The sequence below is a fragment of the Amblyraja radiata genome, chromosome 21 (genome assembly GCF_010909765.2).
Source record: "Amblyraja radiata isolate CabotCenter1 chromosome 21, sAmbRad1.1.pri, whole genome shotgun sequence".
Taxonomy (NCBI): Eukaryota; Metazoa; Chordata; class Chondrichthyes; order Rajiformes; family Rajidae; genus Amblyraja; species Amblyraja radiata.
Window position 1 is genome coordinate 29158976 of NC_045976.1, and position 15991 is coordinate 29174966.

General features: G+C 43.7%; 2 protein-coding genes across 7 annotated transcripts in view; one reads left to right on the plus strand and one right to left on the minus strand.

Annotated features, from left to right (window-relative positions):
• srpk2 (SRSF protein kinase 2) overlaps positions 1 to 15991 on the minus strand; it is a 144871-nt gene that overhangs the window by 33821 nt on the left and 95059 nt on the right. For 4 of the 6 annotated variants that reach the window (XM_033039899.1, XM_033039898.1, XM_033039902.1 and 1 more), the window contains 6 exons: positions 10302 to 10389; positions 8482 to 8569; positions 5982 to 6088; positions 5515 to 5680; positions 3999 to 4127; positions 3094 to 3119 (listed from right to left, as the gene is read on the minus strand). In XM_033039899.1, coding sequence (XP_032895790.1) covers positions 3094 to 3119; positions 3999 to 4127; positions 5515 to 5680; positions 5982 to 6088; positions 8482 to 8569; positions 10302 to 10389 — 604 coding nt within the window. The remainder of the gene's footprint in view (positions 1 to 3093; positions 3120 to 3998; positions 4128 to 5514; positions 5681 to 5981; positions 6089 to 8481; positions 8570 to 10301; positions 10390 to 15991) is intronic. The other 2 variants (XM_033039900.1, XM_033039901.1) reach the window with 1 other exon arrangement.
• Positions 13343 to 14750, plus strand: LOC116985250 (26S proteasome regulatory subunit 8). The gene has a single exon (XM_033039913.1). The coding sequence runs from the start codon at positions 13455 to 13457 to the stop codon at positions 14655 to 14657; it is 1203 nt and encodes a 400-aa protein (XP_032895804.1). The 5' UTR covers positions 13343 to 13454; the 3' UTR covers positions 14658 to 14750.

Below are 15991 nucleotides of genomic sequence, written 5' to 3' on the forward strand. Positions count from 1 at the left end.
TTGAGTGCAGGATGAAAATTGGTGGTGAAGTTGATGAAGTCCATGAGTTCTGCATGGGTGCAGGAGGTAGCACCGATGCAGTCAAAGGAGAATTTGTTGAGGGTGAGGACCAGCTCCGCTAGGCGGAGTAGAGTGTTGGTAGAGGGAAATTGGATGGTACAATCCATTCTCCACCTCCATCCACCTCCATCAGGAAGGCCTTAAAGCCCTCCGTTTCTTCCTCGACCGCAGAACCATCCAATTTCATTCTACTAACACTCTACTCTGCCTAGCGGAGCTGATCCTCACCCTCAACAAATTCTCCTTTGACTCCTCCCACTTCCTCCAAGTCCAAGGCCTAGCTATGGGCACCTGCATGGGCCCCAGCTATGCCTGCCTCTTTATAGGGTACATTGAACAATCCCTGTTCCAGGCGTACACTGGCCCTTTCCCAGAACTCAATCTCCGTTACATTGATGACTGCATCGGTACTACCTCCTGCAGAACACATGGACTTCATCAACTTCACCACCAATTTTCATCCTGCACTCAAATTTACTTGGACCATCTGACACCTCCCTCCCCTATTGTAATCTCAGTCTCCATCACAGGAAATAGACTATTGACTGACGTCTATTACAAACCCACTGACTCCCACAACTATCTCGACTACACTTATTCCCACCCTGCTTCCTGCAAAGACTCAATTCCCTACTTCCAATTCCTCCGTCTCGCCGCATATGCGTTCAAGATGAGATGTTCCACACCAGGACATCTGAGATGTCCTCATTCTTTAGGGAACAGGGGTTCCCCTCTCCCATCATAAATGAGGCCCTCACTCATGCCTCTTCGGTACCCCGCAGCTCTGTCTTTGATCCCTCTCCCCCTAGTCGCAACAGAGACAGAGTCCTCCTGGTCCTTAACTTCCACCCCATCAGCCGCAGCATACACCAAATTCTCCAAAATGTCCGCCACCTCCAACAGGATCCCACCACTAGGTACATTTTCCCATCTCCACCGTTTCCATCTTCCGCAGAGACCGTTCCCTCCGCAACTATCTGGTTAACTCATCCCTTCCCACCCAAACCACCCCCTCCCCAGGTACCTTCCCCTGCAACCGCAGAAGATGCAACACCTGTACCTATACTTCCTCTCTCAACTCTGTCCAGGGTCCACGACAGTCCTTTCAGGTTAGGCAGAGGTTCACTTGCACCTCCTCCAACCTCACCTACTCTATCCGTTGTTCCAGATGTGGACTCTTAAGGGCCTGTCCCACAGGCGACCTTATTTGTGAGTTCAGGACTCTGCGCTCGCCACATGTTCGTAGGTGGTCTCTGGTGAGTCTCCTTCATGGTCGAGAGGAGTTCCCGCATAGTGGTAACTATTCGCGGCCTCAGTATGGTCGTGCAAATTTTTTCAACATGTTGAAACATTTTCTGCGACCAAAAATTGGTCGCCATGGAGAAAATCTATACTTTTTAAGTCGTAGTGCGGTGGTAGTAGGGTCACCATGTGGTTGCAGGTAGTCGAGGTAGCCGTAGGAAATCTCCTTTGCTGACCGGGCATTTTAATTGGCTCATTGGGGATAAAAAACGTAAGCACAAGTTTTCAGAACCAAGGAAAACCGACCGGTAATGTTAAATGCCCGCTAAACTTCACAGCTGTGTATCACTGGCTTATTAAAAGGTGTCTCCACTCCTTCTCCCCACCTTCTCCCCTCCCACCTTCTCCCCTCCCCCCTTCCCCGCTCTTTTAAATGACTTACCGTACACTGTGCTAGCCGTCTTTATCCTTCCTGTTCATCGCGGGTATCACTTTGGCTTTGCACCGTGTGAATTTCAGACAGCGCTCCCCCGCTTTCCCTGGCCCCTGCCTTTGCGATGTGTTTGTGCGTGTGTGTGTTCCTCGGTGACAGTCGTTCCAGCTCGCAGTTTTTCAGGCGAGTACCCCCGTGTTTGAAGGTCGCAGACAGTCCGCTGAAAAGTCGCGTAAGTGGGACAGGCCCTTTATACATTGTCAAGACTAAAACGTAGACTGGGCGCTCATTTCGCGGATCACCTTCGCTCAGCCCACCTGATCTCCCGGTTGATACCTGATCTCCCGGTTGCCGGACACTTTAATTCTCCTTCCCATACCTACACAGACCTTTCTGTCCTAGGTCTCCTCTATTGTCAGACTGAGGCTAAACGCAAATTGGAGGAACAACATCTCATATTTTGCTTAGGCAGCTTACAGCCCAGTGGTATGAATATTGATTTCTTCCACTTTAGGTAGTCCCGGCATTCCCTCTCTCTATATCCCTCCCCCACCCGAGTCGCACCAGCTTCTCATATTTTGCTTAGGCAGCTTACAGCCCAATGGTATGAATATTGATTTCTTCCACTTTAGGTAGTCCCAGCATTCCCTCTCTCTATATCCCTCCCCCACCCGAGTCGCACCAGCTTCTCATTTTCACCCAACAAACAGCTAACAATGGCCTGTTTCCTTTATCATCGTTACTTTTATGCATATCTTTTATTCATTGTTCTTTATCTCTCCACATCATCGTCTATATCTCTCATTTCCCTTATCCCTAACCAGTCTGAAGCAAAGATCCTATAGCGAGCAAGATAGTCCACTCGACGAAAAAGACATAGTACGGTCATGGGCAGATTCATGGGTAATTTAAGGCCCCATTTCCGTAACCGGCTTCTGTCTCTGCACCAATGATCCGATAGGATAATAGTGCGGAGACGGAAGCCGGTTACAGAAACATCCTCGTAAAAATAAAAGTTATTTGGTAAAAATCATAGAGCCATGCTTTCATAGAGTCATGCAGGGAAGGTGGCAAAGAGGCCAAGGTAGGGGGGAAAGATGAAGAGTAAAAAAAGATGGAACAACAAAAGTGAAATGGTAAAACCAGAAAGCAGTGACTGAGAGAGTGAGAGTCTGAAATATGTGCTGGATCTGCAATAGTGGTTCAGTAACTAAGAGAAAAAGTATGTAAAATAATCCTCTTTTAAAGGACACACATTTGATATGTACAATTGTATTTCGAGTAGTCAGTTTGTCTGTAAATTCTAATGACTTGCCATCACTATAATCTTTGGACAGCAAAAACAGGAAACTACTCACCGGTTTCTGCTGTGGGGCGGTACTCACTGCAGAAGTAAAATAAAGAATAGCAAATTGAAATTAAAAACATTGAAACAATGCTCTTTATTTTACAATATGACATTGCTTTATCATTAATAACATTGGAGGCAATCAAAGAAATTCAGTTTTTTAAATATATATGTTGGATTTTTATGGTCATTTATCCTGATATAAGCTAAAAACAGCTGGTTAGTTTCATCAGGCAGCCAGTGGATGGCAAATCAAACAGCTCCCTGAGAGTTAACCCATTCCTCATCTCGAACTGGGGCTGGTTTGATGAACTTTATGCAGAAATATAGTTGTGAATCACTGCACACAAACACCAACTTCATGCCTGTGGATAATGGTGAGGAATTTATGGCAAATCTTGGTCAAACTCTAGTAACAGCCAAATATAGAGCACTATCAAAAATATCCAATAGCTTCATGGAATGTAAATAATTATGTATACATTTCTTCACCACCTCAATTTGTCGCACTCTTTGGTATCCAACACAATATAAACATTTTCTTCAAATAAAAAAGGCCAAAAGAAAATTCAGTGTATTTGGCATTGGCCACTGTTTCAGAGTGCACAAGATTACATAATTGTAACAATTTGTGTTATCTGACCTTAAGCAGAGCTTTAATCCCATAAATATGATTGCAAGGGCCTCCTAATTCTGCAATACAGATGTCATGTATATTGCATCTTTAACATAAATCACAATAACATTATTAAGTAAGAAGTTCATACTGGATTTAAGGACATTAGAACAGATGAGCAGAGGCTTAGTGAAAGATCTATTATAGGTAGCAGTTTACATGGACTATTGCATGCAGTTCTAGTTGCCCCATTACAGGAAGGATGTAGAAGCTTTGGAGAGTGTGTAGAAGAGGTTTACCAGAATGCTGCCTGGATTGAAGGGTATTTGCTACAAGGTGAAATTGGACAGTCTGGACCGTTTTCTCTGGAATGCTGGAAGTTGACAGACTGCTGGCAGAAATAGGGTAGACATTCGGAACCTTTATCCCTGGGATGGGAACAGGGATGTCAAAGACAGCTTTAAGGTGAAAGGGCTAAAGTTTAAAAGAGATGTGCAAGGCAACAATTGTTTTACACAGAGGGTGGTACGTGCCTGGAACGTACCACCAGGAATGGTCGTGAAGCGGGTACGATAGTGGCATTTCGGAGGCTTACAGATAGGCACATGGATATGCAGAAAATGAAGGAGTTTGGATCTACCATCGACTCCACAGTCAAAAAGGCACAACAGAGGATGAACGTCCTGCGGCAGCTGAGGAAGCACAATCTGCCACAGGCAATGATGGCCCAATTCTACACGGCCATCGTAGAGTCTGTTCTCACCTTCTCCATCCTGGTCTGGTTTGGCTCAGACACCAAGCACGACACCTGGAGGCTGCAGCGAATCGTCCGATCAGCAGAGAAAGTTATTGGCTGCAACCTTCCCTCCATTGAAGAACTGTACACTGCAAGGGCCAGGAAGCGAGCGGGCAAGATCATCTCTGACCCCTCTCACCCTGGCCACAAACTCTTTGAATCACTTCCCTCTGGAAGGCGACTCCGGACTGTCAAAGCTGCCACAGCCAGACATAAAAACTGTTTTTATCCACGAGTAGTTGCTCTACTCAACAGCCAAAAATCTGTAGCCTCCCTTTGATCTGGCATTTTGTTGGTTCACATGCTTGATCAATGGTGTTTTATCATTAATGTTTTATTATTATTAATGTTTAGTATTTTCTGAGTCATTCGTAACTGTCACTGTATCATGTTATTACTTGTGGGCGGAGCACTAAGGCAAATTCGTTGTATGTGAATACTTGGCCAATAAACCAGTGGCGTAGGGCGGGTTTTGAGCGCCCGGGGCAGTTTAAAGTTTTGCGCCTCCTCATTAGCGGGGAGGCGGGGCGGGGCGGGGCGGGCCGGGGCGGGGGCGGGGGGGGGGGGGTTTGGGTGGTGGCGGTGGCGGCTGGGACGGCGGCAGCAGCAGCGACAGCGGCGACCTGGCCACGGAGCTGGGGCGGCGACCTGGCCTCGGAGCGGGGACAGCGACAGCGGCGGCCTGGCCTCGGAGCAACAATTTTTTTGCGCCCCTAAAAATGTAGCGCCCAGGGCAACCGCCCCACTGGCCCCCCCCCACGCTACGCCACTGCAATAAACATACTTACTTATATGCAGGCAAATGAGATTAGTTTATCTTGGCATTATGTTCAGCACTGACATTGTAGGCCGAAGGGCCTGTTCCTGTTTTGTACTTTTCTATTTTCAATGTAGCAGGCTTGGTTTGTAAAATTACTAACAATCGTGATAAACAACTTTCAAATCATATATATAGATTATTGAACAAGGAACAAAAAAGTCTCAAATACAATGTGAAACACCTTTGAAGTATTAATTACCTGCTGAGCCGGAGGGTGGTGGAGCACCTGCCTTTTGCCATTCTGTTGCTTCCACAGCCATGCGACGAATATAAGATTCATCTACACACATTAATATATTTTCTGGTTTTATATCTGTATGGATAATCTTGCATTTACTGTGTAGATAATCCAAACCCTGCAGGACCTATCAGCAATCAAAGTGAATAGAGCAGGGAAAAAAAAGATATGTAATAAGAGAGCGGCTCAAGATCTAATATCAACAATGGTGACGACATTTAAATATGTATTCACCAAAATATTCGTATTTTCCTCAGGGAATTTAATTTTAACAAATTTAATTGATGTGCTTGCCAGAAAAAGTTCCAACATAGATTTCTGGTCTAATAAATTTGCGAACGCGAAATAAAGTAAATGTTAAGAATATACAGCATTTAGACAGCATACAATGACTTTGTATTGTTTTGGTTACCTTTTTGCTGACCCACCTGCTGAATAATACTTTTCACACAAAGAATAGGAAGGCCCTGGTAATTGGATTTGATGATCCATTTCAAAAGGTGATGACCCAGCACTTCAAATACCATGCAGACATCTGTAATATAGTTAAGGAAGAAAACACTCTGATCTCATTATCTTCTGCACCCCATTGCATTGTACAACAGTTTTTTCATAATTGCCACTGAACTCATCTCTTATTAATCAGAAGAGGTACCAATTCCCACAATGATAATATTGATCTTGGATAAATGACAAATTCTGCGCAGACCCCATTCATTAATTTTCTCTGTGGCACAAAGCTATATTGGCTCCGAATTTACCAATATTTCCAATTTAGGATTCTTACCTCAGTGCCTAAATCACCAAATGGTCAAGTTCCTTCCATCTCTCTGTAACTCTCTCAGTTGTAAAGATTGACAAATGCCCAGGGCTGATGAGCTGTATGCAAATTTACTATGGAAGGCATGTGAAAGGATTGCCTAAAAGAAGTTTCAACATGAATTTATGGTCTAAACATGCCTTTATTCATGGCATTATGCGTGGGAAATTGTGGCTCACAAATATGAGTTATTTTGAATAGATTGAGCAAGAGGATGAACGGCAGGTCAGTAGACATGGACTTTAGCAAGGCCTTTGACAAGGTCCTGTATGATAGGCTGGTCCAGAAGATTCAAACACGTGTGTTCCAGGGTGAGAGCAAAACTGCTTGGTGGTAAGAGGTAGGTGGTCCAAGAGAAGGGTTGCTTTTCAGATTAGACCAGTGGTACACCGCTATGTCTTTTCTTGTTTGTCACACTATATATTGATTATTTGAGATGGAAGTAGAATTCTTCGTAAGCTTGCAGATGATACCAGAATTGGTGGTGTAGTGGACAGTGAAGCAGATGGAATTTAATATGGACAAGTGCATAGTGATGCATTTGGGAAATGAAACCAGGGCAGGACATACACAGTGAATGGCATAGGGAATGGGGAATTTCGTTGAACAGAGACACCTTGGGGTACAAGTACATTTTCATAGTTCCCTGAAAGTGACACACAGGTAGGCAGGCAATGAGCTGAGGCAATGAGTATAAGAGTTGGTGCATCATGTTATAGTTGTATTGTGTGGGTTTTGGTCACTGCATTGTACGAAAGATGTCATTACACAATACGTTGCTGGGATTGGAAGGTTTGATTCATGAGGAGAGATCATAATCATACTTTATTCGCCAAGTATGTTTTGCAACATACGAGGAATTTGATTTGCCATAGTCATACCAATAAAAACCAACAGAACACACAACATACATTTTAACATGAACATCCACCACAGTGACTCCTCCGCAATCCTCACTATGATGGAAGGCGAAAAAAAGTTCAATCTCCCTTCTTTGTCCTCCAGCGGTCGGGGGCCTCTAACCTTCCATTGACGGGACGATCTTACTCCCAAAGCCGGCGGCGGGCCTCCTCATCGGAGCGATCAAGCTCCTGCATCAGGGGGGGTGGGGGGGGGGGGGAGAATCTCAGCTCCCCCGCGCCGTCGTGGGCTTTTGGAGCTTCCCGACATCGGTCTCATCCCGAGACTTCAAGCTCCTTGATGTTAAAGTCCGCAGGCCGCGGTTGGATTGTCGATCCCACACAAGGGATCGCAGGATCTGATGGTAAGTCCACGGCCCCGCAGTGAGGCTCAAAGTCGGTCCCGAGCAAGGCTACCAGCTCAATGATGTTAGGTCGCAGAGCGAACGAAGATACGATCCGGAAAACAATCACATCTCTGGCAAGGTAAGAGATTGAAAAAATGTTTCCCCCCAACCCCCCCCCCGCCCACCCCCAAATTCAACATACCAGAGAACATTAACATATTTTTTTTTAAACGCACTAAAAATAACAAAACAAGGACTGTAGGCGAGGCTGCCATTGAAGCGCCACCCGGTGGACTAATATCCGAAGAATAATATCCCAAGATTGGATAGGTTGTGCCAGTTTTCTCTGGAGCAAAGGAGGCCGAGAGGTCACATGATAGAGGAATATAAGATTATAAGAAGCATTGATGGGGTAAATATCCAAAGTTAATTTCACATGGTAGGACTATCTAAAACTAGAAGGCATAGGTTTAAGGTGAGAGGGAAGAGGTTAAAGGTTATCTAAGGGGTAAGCAAAGAGTAGTTGATATTTCCTATGAGCTGCCAGAGGTGGAGGCAAGAACAGGAATAATATTTATAAGGCATCTGGACAGGTACTTGAATGAACAAAGTCTAGAATGGAATTAAAGATGTGAAATAGCATGATAGTGCAGATAAATGCAGTGGACCAATGGACTTGTTTCCATTTGATACCAAACCAAATTTTCCAATTCACCTTGAAATGGCCACAGAGAAAGGCATTTTCCAGAGGGGGGGTCCACAATTTAAAATGTTCTATTTAATCTATTGTGCTAAAATATACCAGGACTATTAACGATAATATAACAGAACATACAAATATAAGTAAACCGCTAAAGGATACGTATTCCATTCATGCCTGAAAGTTTGAAATCATCAATTAATTGTACCACCATATCTTTATTTGGATCATTGGGATCACTTTCTCGTACCTGGGAACAATGAAACCAAAATTACTAAGAGAGCACCATCAGTCGTACTTGAACATATTCCAAATATAATAGGCTTCAGTAGATGATTTTTAAACTAGAGAGATTTATATTAAAACTGATATTAAAAATAATTTCATAAATTCTTGAGATATTAATATCTCAAAATAATCCAGGAGCACCAACAAGTGCAATACAGAGATATAATTGCTGGAAGCGGTAATACAATTTATTTTTAGAATATTATAATGCAAGAGTGATTGTATATTAGGTGGGATCAAATGTCATGCCTCACAAAATCAATGCCAGTTAATGATCTTAATTTCAATAGTTCCAAAAACATAATCAAAGGAACTTTAAAATAATTTATTTCATAAGGGTATGTTCAATATACAATAGCACCCCCCTTTTAGTTGCTCCCCCCCCCCCCCAAGTCTCTGCATCAATTAAAAACATTAACCTTGAAATTGGATTTCAGCATTTTTCGGTGTGCTGAACCTTTACTGTGAATATTGTGCAATTGACCAAATTTTTTTTTAAATAGTTAGGGCAGTTTAGACCAAGAAACATATTGTTCCTAAAGGACAACACTTTTAATATTTGCTATGCTCCACTTGAAATAAAGCTCCTTAAGGCACCTTCTCTTTGGTAGCAAGATATCTGCAACACACAGTGGCTGCCACAGAGAAGAAATTAATATTTCATATTTGTGGATATAATTTAAATATGTGTTCAAGCTACCAAATAGGCCACTGTTTTAAGGGGCTTCCTTACACTTCTGAGGTAGATAGATTTACAATGAGATTCAAAAAATTAGGATATCAGCTATTTTGATATTGAACTTGAGTGTTCCACATCGACAGGTCTGTGTGCACCTTGTTTTGTTCCACAATTCATCACTAGAGGTTCAACTGCTGGAAATAATGGACAGTTTAAACTTCAAACAAAAATTCATTCTAAGTGATGAGAATTTAAAAAAAAATCAATCACACGATAAAAAAAAGCCTTTAGGATGTAGGCGAGGAAGAGGGAAATAAAGAATATGCATCTCATAAAAAAAGCTGCAAAACCAAAGATAAAACCAAAAAATCCAACACTTAAAGAACCAGGTTTAGAGCAATAATAAAATGCACATGGTTTCAAAGTGATAAGGGAAAGCACCATACAGCAAGGATAGATGTGCTGGTTGATACAGATGTGACAGTGGAGAATTGTGTGACCAGACCCTGAGGAAAATATGCAACCGAAGTTGCATCTACAGAAATTCCTGATAATTAGTTTATGAAGACCCCAAATATGCTATTTAGATTGAATGCAAAAGATCATTTGTTTCAATACAGGCAACCCCTGCGTTATCTGAAGGGGTGTGTAGGAAGGAACTGCAGATGCTGGTTCAAACCAAAGATAGACACAAAACGTTGGAGTAACTCAGCGGGCCAGGCAGTATCTCTGAAGAGAAGGAGTGGGTGATGTTTCAGGTCGAGACACTTCTTCAGACTTTTCAGGAAGGGGTTGTGATCCTAGAAAACTGTTTGATCATGGTTTTCCATGGCACGGAACTGTGTCATCTGTACATGCATCAAGAAATGTTAGTTGAAATAAAATTGTTAATTTCTTCCCACAAAAACTGTGAGAGTGAATTTTATTCCGTATCTCAAATTTTGGGTCATGATTTTCATTAACCAAATGGCCATAACATGGAGATTTCCTGCATCACCAATGAGGTAGTACTTACACACTTAAGTAACTTAATTTCATCCAGAGCCGTTTCTGTGTAGTGCTGAGCACTCTTTACCACTTTCATGGCAACAAATCTTTTTCCGCTGTGAAAAGAAAGTAAATGAAAATGTAAACAAGTTTAAAAATTGTGTATTCTATCAGAACACCAGAAAGCAAACATCAGATGCATAAAGCAAAACAGAAGATTGTGGAACACAAAAGCAAAATATTGCAAAGACTGAAAATCTGAAATTAATCTCCACAGATGCTGCCTAATCTGTGGAGTACTTCCAGCTTCTATTGTTGGAAAAATAAAAAAAGTCATATGAACTTGTGGAAAGCAAAGTGTGGAGCTATGTATTTTGGTAGTAGGAATAAAGGCGTAGACTGTTTTCTAAATGGGGAGAGAATCCAGAAATCGGAGGAGCAAAGGGACTTTGGAGTGCTGGTGCAGGATTCCCAAAAAGTTAATCTGCAAGTTGAATTAGTAGTAAAGAAAGCAAACTCAATGCTAGCATTTATTTTAAGAGGGCTTGTGTGCAAAAACAGGGATGTAATGTTGGTAAGGCTGCATTTGGAATGTTGTGAGCAATTTTGGGCACCATATCTGGGGAAGGATGAGCTGAGTCTGGAGAGGGTACAGAGGAGGTTTACAAGAATGATCCCAGGAATGAATAAATTGTACAACTTCTCCCCCTTCTGTCATGGGGTAGACTGTCCTCCACCCCCCCCCCCCCCCCCCCCCCCCCATCCCCAATCTTTGAACACCCCCAATCCTTTCCACTCGTCATTTTAATTTAATGTTTCATGTATTTTGTCTTTTATGACTGTTAGCAGATCAAATTCCCTCCAGGGATAAATAAAATTCTATTGTATCGTGTCGTATCGTCCATTCATTATCTGAAATCTGAATCAATGACACAAATTGCTTCTTACTCTCAAAAGTAACACAAACATTATGGGATGATTTATTCTGACTTCCATTTCCTCTTTTTCTGTGGCTTTACTAAATGAGCCAAATATCTTCAGATATTCACCATTAGAATCACAAAAATATGATATTACACAATGCTACAACAATATTATATGGTTCCTGAATTGGGGAAATATGATCAACTTGTGTTGTGCAAAATAAATCCAAAGACATTTTCAAGTTACTGATCTGTCATTTACATTTGGGGATGTGGAATATTTCCAAACAAAATCACTAAAATAGATTTGTTTGAACAATTCATATGTATACACTTAACATCAGATTGCCAATCCACAATACAAGAAAAACAGATGGTTTACAACCACATGATTAATCTCATTAGTAGTTCACAGAAAACTATTTTTAAATTCAAGGTGGAACTGAAGCAACAGAATCTGGAGTTGTAGAGAAGGCTCCCAGCATGTTCATGATGCCAACCAACACTTATTAACTGAGGAAATCTTCAAGCACCATTCCTTTTTACAATGACATTCTCAAATGCAGCAATCAAAGAATAGAAATAATGGAACTGTTCTGGCAAGAGCCAACATGGACTCAATGGCCTTGTGCTGTGTGATAGGAAGCAGAAACATCAGGTACAGCAGGTACAGTACCTGAAAACAAAGGGAAAGCCTCCATTGTGTCCGGAAACGTGGCCGTCGGGCAGGACTTCAGGTCAGAATGAAGTGCAGGGGCCTTCGGCCCCTTCTCCTATCCTACTGGCTAATGTACAGTCCCTTGAAAACAAAGTGGAGGACTTAAGGGCAAGACTGCTTTATCAAAGGGAGCTGAGGGAATGCTCTGTGTTCCGTTTCTGACGCCGTGGTCAACAAACACCAGACGTCTTACCCCGAGGCATTTACCATCATTGCTGGGGACTTCAATAAGGCGAACCTCAAGAAATCACTCCCCAACTTCCACCAACATGTCTCCTGCTGCACCAGAGGACCTAACACCCTCGACCACTGCTACACCACCATCAAGAATGCCTATCGTTCTATCCCTCGCCCTCACTTCGGTAAATCCGACCATACCGCGGTGCTGCTTCTTCCTGCCTACAGGCAGCAATTAAAGAGCGCACCCCCAGAAGCGAGGACAGTACAGAGCTGGTCGGGGGGGGGGGGGGGCAGAAGAACAACTCCAGGACTGTTTGGAGTCTGTAGACTGGGCAATGTTCAAGGACTCGGCAACGGACTTGAACAAATATGCCACAGTCGTTACAGACTTCATAAAGAAATGTGTGGAGGACTGCATCCCTACAAAAACCTTCCGAGTGTTTTCCAATCAGAAACCTTGGATGAACTTTGAGATCCGCACTCTCCTGAAGTCCAGACACAGGGCATTCACCTCCAATGATACAGTGGCCTACATGAAGACCAGATACGACCTTGGTAAGGCCATCAAAAAGGCCAAAAGGGACTTCTGCTCCAAACTGGAGGACGAGACAGATGTTCGGCAGCTGTGGCAGGGCCTGAATGCAATCACCTCCTACAAGGCAAAACCAGGAGGCAGCTCGAATGTCGGTGTAACATCACTCCCTGACGAGCTCAATGCGTTTTACGCACGCTTTGACAGGGAGAACACTGATGTGCCTTCCCGATCCCCCATTCGCTGTGATGGCATTTCAGTCTCAGTCACAGAGGCCGATGTCAGGAAATCCTTCAGAGGGGTGAACCCCCGAAAAGCACCTGGTCCTGATGGTATACCCGGTCGTGTTCTAAAAACCTGTGCGGACCAACTGGCGGGAGTTTTTACGGACATTTTCAACCTCTCACTTCTGAGTTCTGAGGTCCCCACCTGCTTTAAAAGGGCATCAATTATACCGGTGCCCAAGAAGAGTAAGGTGACGTGCCTTAATGACTATCGACCAGTGGCACTAACGCCGGTGGTGATGAAGTGCTTTGAGAGGTTGATCATGGAGCAAATCAACTCCTACCTCGACAAAAACCTGGACCCACTGCAGTTCGCGTACTGCCACAACAGATCAATGGTGGATGCGATCTCGCTGGCCCTCCACTCCGCACTGGACCACTTGGACAACAAAAACTCATATGTCAGGCTGTTATTCATTGATTACAGCTCAAGACGGCGACCGGGTGGCGGAGCCCGAGTTCGGGATATTATTTTGCTGGCTTGACAACTATAATTGTACAGAAAATTATTTCCTGTGGATATTAGCCATCAATCTCCTGCACCATGAGGATGGATGTGGAAGAAGGAAAGGGAGGGACAGGCCTCCGCCAATATTATCTATCAAAGATAGAAGAACTTCAGCTCATTGTTAATGACAAGAGTCAGAATCTCCGACGTCTGCAGGCTCAAAGAAATGAACTTAATGCCAAAGTGCGTATGTTGCGGGAAGAACTACAGTTATTACAGGAGCAGGGGTCTTATGTAGGAGAGGTGGTTCGAGCCATGGACAAGAAGAAGGTGCTCGTCAAGGTTCATCCAGAGGGGAAATTTGTTGTGGATGTTGACAAGAACATTGATATTAATGATGTAACTCCGAACTGTCGCGTGGCATTGAGAAATGATAGCTACACGCTTCACAAAATCTTGCCCAACAAAGTGGACCCTCTGGTGTCTCTCATGATGGTTGAGAAAGTTCCGGATTCTACCTATGAAATGATAGGTGGCTTAGACAAACAAATCAAGGAGATCAAAGAGGTTATTGAACTGCCTGTGAAGCATCCTGAACTGTTTGAAGCTCTTGGCATTGCTCAGCCGAAGGGTGTGCTGCTGTATGGACCTCCAGGAACTGGGAAGACTCTGTTAGCTAGAGCAGTGGCCCATCACACTGACTGCACGTTTATCCGCGTTTCTGGCTCTGAACTTGTGCAGAAATTCATTGGGGAGGGTGCTCGCATGGTACGTGAGTTGTTTGTCATGGCCAGGGAACACTCTCCATCTATTATCTTCATGGATGAAATTGACTCTATTGGTTCATCGCGGTTGGAAGGAGGTTCTGGTGGTGATAGTGAAGTGCAGCGCACCATGTTGGAGCTTCTCAACCAGCTAGATGGGTTTGAAGCCACTAAGAATATTAAGGTAATCATGGCAACAAACAGAATTGATATCCTCGATCCTGCACTGCTGCGACCAGGACGAATTGACAGGAAAATAGAATTTCCTCCTCCAAATGAAGAGGCCCGTCTTGACATTCTGAAGATTCATTCTCGAAAGATGAACTTAACACGTGGCATCAATTTGCGCAAGATTGCTGAACTAATGCCAGGAGCGTCGGGTGCAGAGGTCAAGGGTGTATGCACAGAAGCTGGCATGTATGCCTTGAGAGAACGAAGAGTTCACGTTACACAGGAAGACTTTGAAATGGCAGTGGCCAAGGTGATGCAAAAGGACAGCGAGAAGAACATGTCCATCAAAAAGCTTTGGAAGTAATTGCATGCAGTGAAGTTGGTTGACAAGTGACTTTACCGTTTGAAAATGTCAAGTGATTTGAAGCTTTGTCTTTAATAAATGTTATTAAAAGAAAAAAAAAAAAAAAAATTGATTACAGCTCGGCATTTAACACAATCATCCCCTCCAAACTGGTTACCAAACTCGCAGAACTGGGTCTCTGCGCATCCCTCTGCAACTGGATCCTTGACTTCCTCATCCACAGACCACAGTCTGTTCGTATTGGTGGAAATGTGTCAGCCTCGATAACAATCAGCACGGGAGCACCTCAAGGCTGCGTGCTCAGCCCCCTGCTGTACTCACTCTATACCCATGACTGCGTAGCGAACCACAGTGCGAACTCCATCATCAAGTTCGCTGACGACACCACTATTGTGGGGCGTATCACTGATGGGGATGAGTCAGAATACAGAAGAGAGATCAAGCAACTGTCCATATGGTGCCAGCGCAATAACCTGGCCCTCAACACCAGCAAAACCAAGGAACTGATTGTGGACTTTGGAAGGAGTAGGAGGGGGACCCACAGCCCCATTTATATCAGCGGGTCGATGGTTGAAAGGGTCAAGAACTTCAAATTCCTGGGCGTGCACATCTCTGAAGATCTTTCCTGGTCCGAGAACACTAACGCAATTATCAAAAAAGCTCATCAGCGCCTCTACTTCCTGAGAAGATTACGGAGAGTCGGATTGTCAAGGAAAACTCTCTCTAACTTCTACAGGTGCACAGTCGAGAGCATACTGACCGGTTGCATCGTGGCTTGGTTTGGCAATTTGAGCGCCCTGGAGAGGAAAAGACTACAAAAAGTAGTAAACACTGCCCAGTCCATCATCGGCTCTGACCTTCCTTCCATCGAGGGGATTTATCGTAGTCGCTGCCTCAAAAAGGCTGGCAGTATCATCAAAGACCCACACCATCCTGGCCACACACTCATCTCCCCGCTATCTTCAGGTAGAAGGTACGGAGCCTGAAGACTGCAACAACCAGGTTCAGGAATAGCTACTTCCCCACAGCCATCAGGCTATTAAACCTGGCTCGGACAAAACTCTGATTATTAATGACCACTTTCTGTTATTTGCACTTTACCAGTTTATTTATTCATGTGTGTATATATTTATATCATGGTATATGGACACATTTATCTGTTTTGTAGTAAATGCCTACTATTTTCTGTGTGCTTAAGCAAAGCAAGAATTTCATTGTCCTATACAGGGACACATGACAATAAACTCACTTGAACTTGAACTTGAACTTCCTGCATTTGAGACTATTCGGCCTGACCCACAAATGAATTATTTTGTCTTCCCTCATTAATCTCA